Source organism: Cyanistes caeruleus, chromosome 21, assembly GCF_971803275.1.
Source record: "Cyanistes caeruleus chromosome 21, bCyaCae1.hap1.1, whole genome shotgun sequence".
NCBI classification, from domain to species: domain Eukaryota; kingdom Metazoa; phylum Chordata; class Aves; order Passeriformes; family Paridae; genus Cyanistes; species Cyanistes caeruleus.
In genome coordinates, this window is record NC_141721.1 from 4887511 (window position 1) to 4903505 (window position 15995).

At 44.7% G+C, this 15995-nt stretch overlaps 1 protein-coding gene across 11 annotated transcripts in view; it reads right to left on the reverse strand.

Annotated features, from left to right (window-relative positions):
• The window catches only part of MYO1C (myosin IC), a 50638-nt gene that overhangs the window by 19980 nt on the left and 14663 nt on the right, over positions 1 to 15995 (reverse strand). The window contains exon 1 of one of the 11 annotated variants that reach the window (XM_023939203.2): positions 5809 to 6120. The exons of the other annotated variants lie outside the window; for them this stretch is intronic. Within the exon in view, the coding sequence (XP_023794971.1) occupies positions 5809 to 5826 (18 nt within the window). The 5' untranslated portion in view covers positions 5827 to 6120. Of the gene's footprint in view, positions 1 to 5808; positions 6121 to 15995 lie in introns of those variants that run through there. 11 annotated transcript variants of the gene reach the window in all.

Genomic DNA, 15995 nt, shown 5'->3' on the forward strand with positions numbered 1-15995 from the left:
TTCAACTCCAACCTCTCGCCGTGAGAACAAAATAACGACCTCAAATCTGCAGCCAGCTTGAAACAGAACAAAAGGCAAACCAATGCGACTGAAAGCGGCTTTTTGGTGATAATTAAATGTGCCCAGGGGATGTGATGCAGTCAGAGCCTCCAGAATATAAACTTTACTCTTGTACCCTCCCAAGCCCTGAGTTCAGTGCAAATATAAAGCCAGAGCTGAGCAACAGGCACTGCTCCATGCCAGCATTTTGCTTTATTGCATATGTCCAAGTCTACCAGCAGCTTCAAATGTCAGTGTTAACTGTTTCACTGCCACTGACATCAACAGATGGGCCATAAAAGGAGGTGAAAATAAACCCTTTTTGCAAAATGGAAACAGAACAGTCATGCAGAAGGAAGGAAGTGGGGAGGGAAGGCACTATTAAGAATAAATAATCTCAGTGATGACCGTATGTTCCTGCTGAATGATGAATGTGACAGTAAGGCACTGAATAAATTAAAATAACCAAAATGTTGGTGATTTTCTGTTAGCAGGCAGACACCAGATCTGGTGGCTGTAAATTAATGCTAGAAAACCCAGTCTGGGGGGAGTTAAATGTGGTACAGTGGAGCTAATTAACCATTAAAGCAGTTTGTCTATGGACAACACTGATTCCCTGATTGTCTTTTCAGGGGATGAATTTCTTTGTGCCAAACCACCTCTGACTGATGTACATTTACAATATCCTCTGCTCCAGGTATGAGATCAGCTTGGAGCACTCTGAAAGCCCTGTGGCAGGGAATATATTCCAGATAATTGGGAGAACACAGGCTGTGGGGGTCTGATCAGACCCTTCCTCGTGAAAATCAGTTTTTCTGGAAGCTGTTAGGAGAGTGCAGTCAGGGAGGAGCTGCTGTGACACTGAGGAAGGACCTTTGCAGCTGCATCCTTTGGTCTGCACTGGCCCAGGACTTGTGCAATAAACCAGGCTGGAAATCTGACAGGGATTAAAACTATCTCAGATTCTTTGATTGTTTTAATCCAGGTCATTTTCCCACACTGGTCCCACGTGTAATGACGATGGCCAAGGATAGGGTAACGGGGAACCACAGCAGGGTCAGGGAGGAGCCAGGATTCAGCAGCAGGGCCAGTTCCTGATGCCTCGAAATGCTTGGGAAGCTTCCACCTAAGAGGCAGGTCGGGTTTAGCTAAAGCTCAGCATGAAATCCCTCCTCTGGGCTTTGCTGCCTCCCTGGCAGCAGGTAACACCTCCAAACCACACCAGTGCAACTCAACCAGCAAAACAAATGCCAAGAAAAAAGAATCCGCTGGATTCAGAAAACAGAGATCTGTTTTCTGGCCAGGTTTTGAGCTAAATCACCTCCCTGTGGGATTGGGAGAGTGTCAGAGCCAGGGAAAGGAGGGAGGGGACCACAGGTGCCCCTCTAACAGTTATTTAGGGCAGCTCCACCACATCCACCTTATAGGTCCCCTATAGGGATCAAAAGGAAGGCCCAGCTGAGGATCCTGACCTGTGTAGGACGGAGGCACCCAATGCCACACCCAGCACAGGCTGCAAACAGGGAATGGCAAAAATCTGAGCAACCTCCACGTGATCCTGGTGGGCTCAGGAGTGCCTGTGCCTCCTCTCAATCCTTCTGCTGGACCTGCTGTCCTGAGGGCCACTCCCTTCCAGAGTGCCCAAACTGACTTTGCCACCACAGTTCCCAAAGCCACCCCATGGTGAAGTTTCCAGGGATTCACTCCCACTCTGTTTTAACCCACTTTTTGCTTTTAATGTCTTCTCCAGAGCCTTGAGCACAACAGTGGCTCGAGGCCAGGAAGGCAAAGGTCCCTCTGGAATGGTGGGGACCAGGCCAGTGCAATCAGCACCACAGCAGTGCTTCCACACGGCTTCTTCTGCCCTGGGATTAAATTTTGGGAAAGATTTTCCGCTGGTGTAAATTGGTTGCTGAATGCAGCCTGCAGAGCCAGGTTTACATTGGCTGGGATTCCAGCTTTTCTTTGTGTTCATACAAGAGTCAACAAGACCAGAAAATACCTCCAAACTCCTGGGAGTACAAAACCACTCAAGACCGTACCAAGGAGTTTCCTAAACTGAACTGGGAAATTGCTGACATGGGATTGTGAAGGGGTAAACACATATTTTTCCTTTAAACTCTGATTAATGCCAAAGCATGATAAAGTTTTTCCTCTGCTTAGGACATGGAGAACTAATACACCTCAGAAATGAAAAACAGGACCTTTTGCTCTGCACAGCAAAAATCCAAAGGATTCGAGTCAGCCGGGCTGGGCACTTTGGGGGAATTTGTGCTGAAGATGGGAGGGCAGCTCTGCCACGAGCACTGGGGTTTGGAGCTGATGTGAGCAGAGCAAGAAACTGCCCCAGCTTTGTCCAGCAGCTGCTCCATGGCCATGGAACACCCAACATGGAGCAAGGACTCATTCCCAGGCGGATTCTGGAATGGTTTAAAACTCAATTCCAGATACACTGAGGGAACAGGCAGCACCAGCAACTTCCCACTCCTTTCCATGACAAAACACCTGGAATTCTCAAAGTGAATGGACTTGTATGGAGCAGGGAAACTCCAAAAATGATTCAGAAAGGGAAGTCACAACATAAACAGAATTTCTGTCTCAACACCCAAAAATGCATCTTGCAATATTTTCTCCTGGCAATGTATTTTTACAGATTAGTCGTATCCACTCAGGAGATTCACTGGAACAACCCCAGGAAGTGGCTCCATCTGGGAAGAAGCAGGCACCTTTATCTTGGTATCAAGTGCAAGATGATTGATCTGCAGGCTCCAGAAATAGTTACAAAGCCGGGAACGGAAGAACAGACCAGAACCAAATGTGAGTGGAAAGGGAAATTCAGATTAGATTCTGGAAGACAATGCAAGCCTGAACCAAGAACGAACTTCTCGTGGGGAGGTGGCAGCTAAAAAAACATCTGTCTCATGGATAGCTGGACATTCTTCACTGTCACATGCCAAAGCTGCAGGAAAGGCAAAAAAATTCCTTTCATTTCTACTTCATTCTACAGCCTGGGAAAGAGCTTGGACAAAACGTGGGCCAGACAGCAGAGCAGACAAAAATCAACTGTTGTAGCCAAGGCCTCATTTCCCAAGGTGCAGAATGGGAAAGCTCCTCTTTCCTTCTGCATGGAGAAAGAAATAATGAAGACAGTGGAGGTGGACCAGAATCAGGGATTCTGCCAGTAAATCCCTGAGAGACTGAAGTGCAATCTTTTCCTGCCACACTGAAAATCAGTTGCTCATTTTGGACACAACTCTCTGTTAGTCACAGCTGGGTTGGAAAAAAGGTTCCCTGAGAGGCAGCTCTGAGTCTCCCATAAAAATCCCCTGCAAGCAACCACGTGGATTTCTCTGTCCTTTCTGAAGCCACCTGAGCTGAGATAATAAGTGTCAAGACATGAATTTGGCTTGTTTAGTCCAAAAAAAAAATAATTAAATAACAAAAGAAAATGTTTTATATTTTGCTTTTAGGCAAAGGAGTGATTTCCCAAAAGACAACTTGGGACAGTCAGAGCTGTCAGGTGGACTGGGATCAAAACCAGGTAATAACTCTGGTGACCCAGACCAGCAGAATTAGAGGGAACAACTTGAACTTGCAGCTGCCACTCAAGGACCATTTCTTAGAATTACTTTTTATTCTTGCTTCTTTTAGACCAATACATCACCAACAATGGAATGTCTGGAGTCAGGGAACTCAGAACTTGGTTGCCCTCTGATTCTTCCCATCCTAACCAGATGGAAAGACAGAACTCCAGAACACACTATTCAAAAAAAAATTATATTAAAGAGATAGAAATGCTACATCCTTGACTCATTGTTGTAATCATTTGGAAATTTTCCACTCTTTGAGTAGGGACAAATTGAAATAATAAGTAGGCAATATTACTTGTTCAATATTTATAACACAATTATACCTTCCAGATTTTACTTTGTGGGGGGATGAGTAAGGAAATAAGCAATTAGCAGTGAAAAGGAAAAGGCAGTTGTAAGAACTGATTTGAAGGACAGGAAAAATGTTTACCCTTAAGAGGGGTAATGATATTTCAATCAACAGGCTAAATTTAAAAGAGCACTAAGAAAAATGAACTAGGCAAACCAGAAAGATCACCAGGGCTGGAAAAGTAAATACACTGAATTTCTATATTTAGGGAGCTGACATTTTTGCTGCTGAACAGATGGCACAAGCTGCTGCTGGTTCAAAGATGTTGCTGGTGGCAGCTTGCTCAGGAGACCTGTGCCCACAGGCCTGGGCATCCCACAGCAGCTTCAGAGGACAAACACATTTTAAAAAGGCATTAAAAAAAGGCATTAAAAAAAGGCAAAACCTCAGCTTGCTGCCCCTCCAAGTGAGTTTTGATGCTGATTTCCAGGACAGCTGAGCAGGTGAAGGGTGGCAGAAGCTCAGACACGAAGAGCCAGGACCTGCCTGTGCCCCCTGGGCCCCATTCCCTGCTGCGCTGCCCTGGGAACGCCCGGCCCCGCTGGTGTCCCACTGCCAACCCCACTGCCAGCCCTTCCCCGCTGCATTCCACACCCCCACACAAACCTCTCACACCCCAGAGTCTCTCTGAGAGAGTCAAACTTTCCAAAGAGAGCTCCAGAGCATTCCCGGGGCACGCGAAGGGCACTTCCACACCCACGGTTCCCTGGGACAACACCGGGCACCACCCCAGCCACCACCTCTGCCTGTCACTGTCACCAACCTTTCTCCAGGCCCCAGCACACCAGAGGCCAGCAGAAATACCCTGTGGAGCCCTGACACCTGCACTTCCACAGGGAAGGACTCAGCAGGTCCTCCAAAAGCTCTGCCCTGCCCTTCATCACTTTCTCAGTGGTCAGCAGCAGAATATTTGGGAAAACAGGCAAGGATCTCTGGATTGAGCAGGTATGGGACACCCCAGCCCCATGCCAACTCCTCTTTAACAGGGAATTGCTCAAATCTACAGAAGTGACGCTTTCAACCCTGCTCTTCCTAAATTTGGTCACTTTACCAATTAAAGCCTTGAGCATTCTTACCCAGGAAAAAGCCCACACACTTTTAAATAACACTCTCTCATTCTTGACCCAAACATCCTCCAGAGTCAGTGAATTCCATGGCACAATTATTAATATGAAAATAATCTTTGCATTTCTGGCAACTTCCAGCTTAACTCAGTGTTCCTGTTCCCATGCTACAACATAGGAAAAGGAGCTCTGTGTTCTCTATGGCACTGTTATTTTTTTTTTTTTCCAGGTAACAATCCCAGTCCTCTCAATCTTTTGCCACAAACTCCTTTTCCCAAGCTCAGGGTTGTCCCATGCAGGGCCAGGCCTTCTGGCTGCTGCTAAAACACAAAGTTTTCCTAAACTAAAGCAGCCTGGAGGAACTGAGTGGCAATGAATCCTTAAGCAGGTTCTTCATGCCATTCCCTAGGATGGCAGAAATGGGACAGAAGCCCTGGGAAGAGCAAAAGCCCAGCTCCAGGATGGTCCCTTCATATTCTTGTGCCCAAGTGAAAGCTCCACCCTTTCTTCCCTCCCAAGGCAGAACTCAGCTTTCCCCCTCTCTTCCCACTTCCTCAGCTCCCACCTTGGCTCCCTCCTCCAAGCAGGTATTCCCTGGTTTTTTACCCAATTTCATCCCTTTTCACATAACCTTCCAATGCAGGGATCCTTCTCAAAGCATTTCACTTGCCTGCTGAAACCCTGAAAATGTTTCTCCTCTCTCCTTCTGAGACCAGACATGCATCTGAAAGCTGCAAAGCCACCAAAGGAGTTAAATAAACCTTACCCCGCCTCTGAACTTCATCTCTGCCTTCTGCAGCCCTTGCAGAGCCTTCGTTGACGCTGCTGCAAAAAGCAGCAATCTGAGGACAAGTTCTCTCTTCTGTCAGTTGCCTTATTTTTTTTATTATTATTTTTTTAATTTTTTTTTTTTCATGGCATTTTCAGCGCAGTCAGAACTCCCTCCCTCCCACCAGCTCCTACTGGAGCATCTGGAGAGGGCGTTTTCCAAGGAGAAGGAGAACTCCCCTCCCAGCAGCCCAGGAGAGGCAGTCCCAGGGAAATCAGCTGTGCTCTGCCTGTGGAGTTCCCGCTGCCCAATGACAGGGAAAAACGGAAAGACAAGTAATCCCAGGCCCTGGAAAAGCTGGGGCTGAGCCCAGCACACAAACCACAGCCATCAGACAGGAAGAGACGAGCTCTGGGACAGCAGCGTGGACAAACCCGCTCCCAGCTCACCCCAAACGCACAACCCCAACCCTGGCATTGACATTACCCTTGGAATCACCCCCTCAGGAAACCAATAAAATATAAATCATAAAGAGCCCAGGGTTGGATGCAGCAGATTTAGAATCACAGAATGGTTTGGATTGGAAGGGACCTTAAATTTCACCTATTTCCAGTTCCACCGAGCCCCATCCAGCCTGGCTCAGCAGTATTTTATTCCAAATTCCTTTGGAGCCAATCCAGCACCAAAATACCCACTTTACCTGGAAGTTCTGAGGTCCTTATTACAAAATCACCTGCACTACCTAGAGCTTTCTAGAGGACACAGTAAAGGCACTGCTGCCCTCAGTCCCCAGCCCTTGCAAACACAAGTTGCACATTTTGCTGTCTCTGAGCACATCAGTGTTCTGTACTCAAATAGAATTATTAATGACCACAGCTACACCAAAAGTGTGATTTTTCACACTCACCCATCTCATTTCCCACCCACCTGCCCAAGATAAGGGCATTCTGACAAAGATGCTGCACAGCCTTCACTAGCATTAGGGGAAGTGAAAGAACAAGAGACAAAGGACACGAGCTGGAAAAAGGGAAATTCCAATGACTTATTGGGAAATTTTTTTTCCCAGTGAGTGCTGTCAAATACTGGAACAGGGGTCCCAAAAAGTTGTGAAACTCCATCCTTGGAGGTATTTTAAACTCAACCAGACAATGTCTGAGCAACTTGGTCTAAACTGGTCCTGCCTGGAAGTGAGGTTGGACCAGAGATCTCCACAAGTTCTTTCCAATCTAAAATTATTCTATGATTTTATTAATTATTTTGCTTCTCAATGGACTAAGCTGTGCATCCATCCTAAAATGAGTTACAGGTAGTTCAAATAAAGATATAAATCTGTTAGAGAGGATGCCACCCCTCAGGTGTTCCAGGCAATTCATATTGTGAGCTGTCAAGCAGATTCTCTAATGATTGAAAATGCAGAGCCATGGAATGATTCCCAAGCTCAGCTGCTGATGTTTCATGACTGGCACAATCTGTACTCAGCCCTGCTTAAAGAATTTTTTGTTTGTTTTGTTTTTTTCCCTTCTTATCAAAATACATCCTTCACAAATTCTGCTACAGGAAGGGTAAAGTCAAGCTCTGAAGTAAAAGGATTTAGAGCAAAAAAACTAAAAAGCTTTGGGCTCCTCAGAGAAGAGGCTATTTTAAAGCAAACACACGTAGCAGATGTTGTCAGTGGTTGGGTGCAGCACTCCCCTCTAATTAGCTGTGCCCAAGGCAGCGATCCCAGAGATCCCGGCTGCCGTGGATGGCACAGGCAGAAAGTGCCAAGGATTTGGGATGGAGCTCGGCTGCTGGGAGCACTGCAGTGCCACAGCTCCTCTGCCCTCTCAGACTCCATTCTGAACATTATTTGTGGCTCTTGCACAACTGTGTTTGGCAGGACTTTCATTCACTTCTTATCTCACCTGGGTGAATTTTTAACGGCAGCAGCTTCAGGATGTGGCTCTTTGGGAGGTTTAACTTTGGGCTGGTGCTGAAGGAAATGGAAACGACTCCAAGCCCCTCTCCTGTGCACAGGTAAGATCTCAGAGCAGATAGAAACTCCATTTCCCAAACTGAGCCACATTAGCCATTACTGAAACACAACAGTGAGCCCTGAGCCAGGAGTTTTCCAAGCATAATTAAAGCTGTGGCCTGGCAGCTCTAATTCTTCAGGAGAATGTCAGGGCTCCACCAGCACTGCTCAAACCAGTCTAATTGCCACCAAAGAGATTCAGTAAAACTCATGTTAAAATTCTAAGTACTAGCAGAGTTATCTTCACATCAACAACCTCACCTTTTCCCTAGTTTACACCTCCTAACACTTCTCAGATCACATCTCTTCACCAAATATGCCACATAAGAGAAGAATATACAACAGCCCAGCACTTAAAAGTGCATTTTTTTACACATTTTGCTTGGGTTTTTTTTTTCATGCAGGTGAACCCTTTTATTTATTTATTCAATGGAAAGACCTTTACTCAAAATGCTTTTTTTCTGCAGCCAAACTACTGCTGGTGAGGAAAACACTCTTGCATGTGGGTTAGCCTAAATTAGGAAGGGGGGAAAAAAAAAGAGTTGGAAAGCAGAGATAATTTTACTTTATAACATCTTGATCCTGGATTATGAAGGTGATAAAACCAGACTCTTCCTTTCTAGCAGCAGAGCCCAGCCCTTTTCTGTGATTTCTGCTGAGGATGGCTGGCAAGGTCTGGCTCACTCCAACAGGCAACTACAGGCTGAGGGATGAATCAAGTTTTCCAGGCCTCACCAGTTAGAAGTGACTCATTTAAACCCTGGATTAGAGCACTGGGATTGCTCTGCTGGTTGCAGATAAGCAGCTGATTCCATGCATACAATTTCACATTCAAAGCAAGGGGACTGGAAAGCTTTCCTGTCAGCCCTGCTCCGACAGGCTCGCAGGGCCGAGCGTGACTTGCTAAGCTACACCCGCAAGCAGTGGCTCTGCTGAAAAAATAAAGAGTTTGGCCCCGTGAAAACACCATCAGTGTTCCCCTCTGCAGGGCAGATTCCACTTCAAAATATAAATCTGGAGGTATGAGATTGCTGGCTGGGGTTTATGCTGTTCAAAAATCAACATGGATCACGTCTATATTATTCCAGAAGGTGTTAAGTTCATCCATCAGTGAGTGAGTTCTTTCTGGATTTTTATAATATTCATTATTTCTGCCTTGCAAAAGAACTACAGAATAAGACACATTCCATAATTAGAAAGCACTTGGCAAAAATACCATGGGAAAGAAACCACCCTAAACAGGCCAGGAATTTGAGAGCCCTTCCTCTCACAGGTCAGAGGAACATCTTAATCAAAAAATAGAAATGTCTTTAACCTGTCACATGCGTCTTGCTGTCCAGACTATCCTGATCTAAAACTGATTAAAGTGCCTCACATTCCTAAAACACCCTACAGCAGAAATTGGAGGTTCTGAGGGACATTTGTCCCACTGCTTAGGAAAAAACACCCTGTGTCCAACAGAGGATGAACATCTGACTGCAGGATAAGGATAAATCAATGCCCAGCCAAAAAGCCAATGCTAATATTTTAACAGGTTTGATAAAAAGGCAAAACCTCCTCCCTGTATTATTAGTTCTGCTAAGAATTGTCTCTTTTCTACCCAGTTTTTGGATTAAAGCAGCTCCCTCTCCCCAAGAGTGCTCTAAACAAGTAGTCAGGGACAGAGGTTCGAACTGAGGACACTGGTCCCTGGACATACAACATTCCTGCTCAGTTATAAAACTGCACACCTAGAAAGGTTAAACCAAAAGCTCATTATACTCACTCAAAAGGTGCCTCAAGATGATCAAAGTTCCTTCACCTTACTGCAAACTTCATGACGTCACAAGCTGACTGAATTCCCTGATTCTGTGTGAAGGATTTGCAGGGTTACTGACAAAACCTTAAAAATTGTGAGGTGTGGCCAAAAGGGTTCAAAAACCAGAAGACAAAGAATATTTAGATTATTATTCTGGATTCTAATTTATGCTTTGTAATAACAGTTTTGCCTAAAACTGTCAATACTGGTTTTGTTTGTTCCAAGAAAGCTTTGTCAGTGAGAATACCAAACTTCTTTTCTTCCCAAGCTCAGTCTTTCAAAAAAAAATATGAAAAAAAAAGGAGACTATTACAAAAAATGGAGATGCACACATCTCCTTGGATTCCTACACTTTCCCTGCCAGTGCTGTTCCCTGTTTTGATGCCCCTGGTGATGGATTAAAAAGCACATATGACGGGCTTGTATTTAGTTATGGCTCCCGCACACACACAATAATTCTGGGTCTATGACGTGAGTGAAAACAGAAACTGGGTTAATCTAACAAATTAAGATAAATTTTCCTTGTTGCTGCTTTCTGCTGAAGCAGTGAAACAGAAATGGCTGGCTGGCTTTGACAGTGGCCATCAGAACAAAGTCCCACTTTATAATTCCCAGATGCCCTTAATGTGATGCCAGTTTGTCTCATGCCCGTGGCTGCTCCCACTCACGGCCCTGTCAGGGTTTCCCTGATTTTACAAACACGCTCCAATCCCAACAGCAATTGTTGCATTGACTCCAACAACAAAGTTTAAAGCCAGCAGTTAATTCCCTGTGCTCTGACACAATGGTTTTAAGCAGTTCCCCTGCAGCGGCCGTGGCAGGGATGGGGTTTGGAGGGAGCTGGTAACACAAACAGCCTGGCCCAGCTCAGCTGATGTGCATTCCTCCCGACTGACTTTCCAAACAGTCACTCCCAGTGGCAGGACCTACATCTTCCTTTTAAGGGGAAAAAATGTTTTCACAGGAAAAATTAAGTGTTCAAAGCCTGTGCATATCTCTGTGCTTCCAGTGACCAGTCTCGGCTTTAAAAATACGTTCTTGTTGCATGCAGAACAAAAACTTCTCCTTCCTTAATTTAAAGCTGTTCCTCTTTTTTAACGCAGCCATTGGCTGTCTGCCCATCCCTGGCACTCTCAGGTGAAATATCCTGGCACACTATTTTTCACACAATCCAGCAGTGAACAGAGAGCTGATTTTCCAAAGGAAGGACTAAATCTGAGCAAGGAAAACACAGTGAAAAAGAGCAGGGAATGTCCAGGCTGCAGACAAAACTTTACAGCTCACACTGCTGACTGACAGTTCCTATTCCTTCACATTTCTTTTCCTGCTTTTCTGAAAAGAGGCTCAGTGTTAGAAAGGGCTTAAGGCTGGAAAGCAGATCACAACAAAAACTTCTTGTTCCATCCACACAAGATAAGGAAAGAGTGAGCACTGGTGCTGTGCCTGCAAGTTGGATGAAGGAAACAGGATTTCCCTCTGCTACTCCCTGAGCAAGATCCCAAGGAAATGTTTCTAATAATAGGAAATTGCTATATAAGGCCAGATCAGCACTAAACTGTTTGCAGTCTGGAGGAGAAGGATGTACAGGAATCCTGAGGAGGGACACACCAGGCTGCTCACACATCAGGAGAAGGCAGCACATCCAGGGCTCCCCTCAACACAGCGGGACAGAGTTTAACCTGTGACTCCTCTGCTGAGCAGGGTCCTGTCCTACAGCCAAAAACAGCAACTAAATGGACAAATTAGAGTTGCTCTGTCCTTCTGTAATGCCCTTGCTTTTCCCCGTGGCAGGAAAACGACAGAATAGACTTTTAAATCTACAAAATAACATCTGCAAAGCAAAGCTGAGCATGTTTGATTGGGAAAGGGCAGGAAAAGACACAGCCACATCCTAAAGCACAACTTGGGCAGTGCTGATGCAGAGGGAAGGCTGAGAGCTCCCCTTCCTGCCCTGCAGATCCATGGAGCACAACGTTTTATGAACTGGACAATTATCTTACTCATCTTGGTTTAAACAGCAAAGACATTGGGCATCATTTAAGCTCATTTTTGCAGCATTCCCATAAAACTGCAGGAATTAATATCTCCTAGGCCAAGAGTTTCAGCAGCTACAGGCAGCTGTGCACATCCCAACAGAGCTGCCAGAGGCACTGACACAACTTCTCACCATCCCTTCAGCAGACACCAAACCTGCAAGCCCAGTTAAAAGACAGATTTTCCTCCTTCTTATACAAATGGAAGGGAGTTCCTACAACAATGCTCACAAAGGCCTCCTTTGGGTAAAGTGATAGAACTGGAAGGTTTCCCTGTGATTCCCATCAAGGGTTATCTTTCCATCTCTGCTTTGTCTTTGATAAATCCAGGAGATCCCAGTGCAGAGCAGCTTGCTGAGCAAACACAGCCCCAGAAATGAGCAAAATATAAATTGCTACACTGATTTATCACCCACAGTTTTGGTTTGTTTGGTTGGTTTTTTTTTCCTCCCTGACAGCAAGAGATGTTTGTGACAAGATGTACAAACAATTCTGTATCTACATCCCTGCCACATCCTAAGTGTCTTCTCTGCAGAATGACACAGCTTCCAGGGAAACACTGGGCCAAATCCCAGCCAACATTTTCCTGTCAGCTGGTGAGACCTCCTTGAGCTGCAGGGCTCAGTTTGCCACAGCAAATTAAAAAAACAAACAAACAAAAACAACAACTTAAAAAGAGAGCCCTAAAAAAACCCCCCACAAACCCAGTCCACCCTTGTGAAAGAGTCACTGATGAGAGATTGGAGTTTGACAGCAAAGCTCTCTCCACATCACAGCATCAGGAGCTTCACAGTCCCCATGAAAACATGGCTGAGATTCCCAATTATTCCAAATTCCCTGCACTGTTCCACAGGATTCCTCCAGTGCCACCAGGATCTCAGCAGCTGCTTGCACCTTGTCCCCACAACACCTGGCCAGAAAAGGGTGTGCACTCAGAGCAGCAGTTCTGTGCCAAGAGGATGTTTCTTTGGACTTTATCTTTAGGGACATCTTGATTTCTGAGGATTTTTAGACTGACCTTTAATTTTTGTCCTGTTAAATACTTCACATCCTTGACTGCACAGCAAAGGGGAAAATGAGTGCAGGCAACAGGCAGGTTTTTTCAAAGCTGGGAAACACAAGTTGTTATGACTCTGAGAGAAAAACAGCTACAAAAAAAGCTCTTATTTTAAATACTCTTATGCCTCTTTTCTCATGTAGTACTTGCTCCATAACAATTATAAAGCAATTCAGCAAGATGGCCTCTGCTGGTATGGCTTGTGGTCAGTGGCATCTGGAAGTTAAATCTGGAAAAGAACATTTTTGGGAAGGAGCTCCCTGTGGATTTAAGTCAGTACAAAGTCTCAGCTGTAAGGCTGGACCCTAACACTGTTGTAGTCCCTGTTTGTTTTCCATACCAGCTCCAAGGATGCAGTCACTAAGCTGTTTGCTCAGTTTCAAAGTCAAGTCCAGAAGAAATAAGATATTTGTCTTGGCTCTAAAGAGTGAGAAGAATCACAGGTACGAGACTGAGATTCTGAAAGCAGAGTTCATCCACCCCTATTAATGTTGTATTGACAGGATCCCAAGCCTCCCCTGCGTCCCCAGTGATTGCAAAATTCTTCTCTGAATGCAGGAATTGTCTGTTTAGAACTGCCAGCACTAAAATAGAAAGTTTAAGTTGCTTTATTTTCTTTAGTAGGTTGAATCTGAAACCTAAGGAAGGCTACCTGAAAGACATCATTCTTAACTGTGCCAACACACATCATTTTACAGAAGTCCAAATACCAGTTTTATCTACTGTATCAGACTGCTTTATAGGAAACAACTGAACTTCACTGACCTTTCTTGTCCTTTTCTCTTTAATTGACAACTTTCACCAATGTATCTTTACATTAAAACAAACCACACCCAAAATCACATCATTGGTACTGTGAAAAACAGTTTAAAAAGGAAATACCTCCCTCCAAAAGAGCCAAGTGAAATTGTTTCTTTTAAGGCAGCATGGAGCTTTTCCTTTTCATAAAGCTTGAATAAAGCTATTGTGGAATTCCTAATTTGTTTCCAAAGCCATGAACTTTCCTGTTATGTGGAGACTGGAGCATAGGTAATATCTAGATTTTACGAGTATATTCAAGCTTCTGAAGTCAGAAGAATAAAGGTCAAATGACTAAAATGTTCCTGAAAAGCACAGGAGAGAGGCTCACACATGGAACATATTTGCTTAAATTTGGATTTTTTTATAAAATAGTTTGTACATGAATGATGCCCCAACAAATAACTAACCCAACTCCTCTCTACTGTTACTGTAACAACAAAATCCCTTCATAGTGACAGTTTACAGAAGGATAAAGATGTTTATATCAGTGTAATATCTGGGATATCAATCATTTGTACTGGAAATAACGGGGATACGTTGCTGTGAGCAACATTTATGTATTGATACAATTGCATTTGCCATAGGTTTGTTCTGTGGCACATCCACAGGCTCCTTAGGGAAAAAACCCAAGTCAGCAACTTGCAAGTGTTGGGTGATACCTGGGAGGAACAAGTTCTTATTTTCCTTCTGGGTGTGACCCTCCTTTAAAGCAAACGTAGCAATTCTGTAGCAAACTCCAATTTCAAGTGGAGTTCAGTTCTGTGAGCACAGGGAATGCTTTCAAACAAGTAGAGCAGTTTTTAATTTGATGATTTAGAAGTGAAGAGTTTACAGGCACCGTCTGTACTTCCACCACTTCAGGGTTTTTTTGTTTTGCTGTTTGTTGGGTTTTTTTTCCCATCTCTCCTCTGTTCCAAACTGACTTTGTTGGCCTAAGGCAGGCAGTTATTTTGGGGCAGTGAAAAGTTATAAATAAGTTCTAATAAAACTATTAGTGACACACATGAGACCGAACTTCTTTCAAACCCTTCTTTGTAAGGGAACAAAGAGCACTTCACACTGATTGTGATGGCACAAGCCCCCCTAAGAAAAGTTTAAGGAGAGAGTTTCAACAACTACATCATGAACCCAAAATAAGAATATTGGATGAGCTGTAGAAATTCCAGCTTGTGCTGAAAGGAAGGGCCTGAGCAGTTTGCAGAGGCAGACGGAAGGAGAGGAGCCAGGCAGTGAGGCTGGCCCTGGCAGGGTGTCAGGCTGGGGCTGGCAGCGAGCTGAGCACGCGGACAGATGATATTGCAGCTGATGTCTGAGCTGCTTCCCTTTCCCCTGCCTGCCCTGCTCCTGCTGAAAACGAGGGAAAAAGCCACCAGATGAAGGGTATTGTCTGAGGTCATCTCCTCTCACTGCTCTGCCAGCGCCCCAAGGAGCCTGTGGTGAACAGGCTTTAATGCTTTGGTGAATCTCTTTTGTCCCAAAATAGATTTTTAGCATCACTTAACATCCACAGGGAATGATGAGTTGCCATTAGGATGGCAAAAGTGTTCCAGGCTGCCTGGAAAATACAGCCATCATTTCAGAAGGATACCCCACATCCACCTGCATCAGCTTGCACTCAAACAATTCAGAATGTTGTTTTCCAAGAGTTTAAAAACCGACACTCCTAGTGGATCAAAACCGCCTTAAATAAAGATTTTTTTTTAATGTAAAAGAAGCACTAATGACATTGATGTTACAAAATGAATAAATTATTGGCCTGCAACTTAGGCCCCTTTGGACTGTAAGGAATATCTCATCTCCAAGGCAGTTTCAACTCCCTCCTAAGGAGAACTACGCAGTCCTGCTCTCTGCATTTTCAAAACTTTCTGCATTGTCAGAGACATCAGTTTAATCAGAAACAAAGACACTAAAGAACAATGAAGGAGTCCATCCCTTTGTGGTCCTCAGGAATGTGTGCAGCACATCTGGATAAACATGGGGCTCTGCAGAGAATGGAAACATTCATTCCCCAGCTGTGGTTAGGTCCAAACCCTTTTTCTTTCTCTGATTTACTCCTAATCCTGCATTTGGTGGCTGCAAAACTGCACAAATCCTGCTAAAGCTGACAAAACAGGCCCAGGAATCTTCCTCATGACCCTTTACACCTACTTTGTAAACAAAACCACCTTCTGGGCTGTGAGCTCCAACTGAAAGGAGAGATCCTGAAGGAAATGACAGTTGTGCCATTAACAGAAATGCCAAACACAGCACCTTGTTCTCCAACAGGAGATCAGGACTGGCACTCCTAAGAGAGACAGGAAAGGGATGCATTCCGTTTGTTCTCCATACCAAGTCCAAGGATACAGTCACTAAGTTCTTAGCTCAGTTTCAAAGGCAGGTCTAGGAGAAATAAGATATTTGTCTTGGCTCTAAAAAGTGAGAAGAATCACAGGTATGAGACTGGCAGTCTGAAAGCAGAGTTCATCATCCCTGAATGCACGG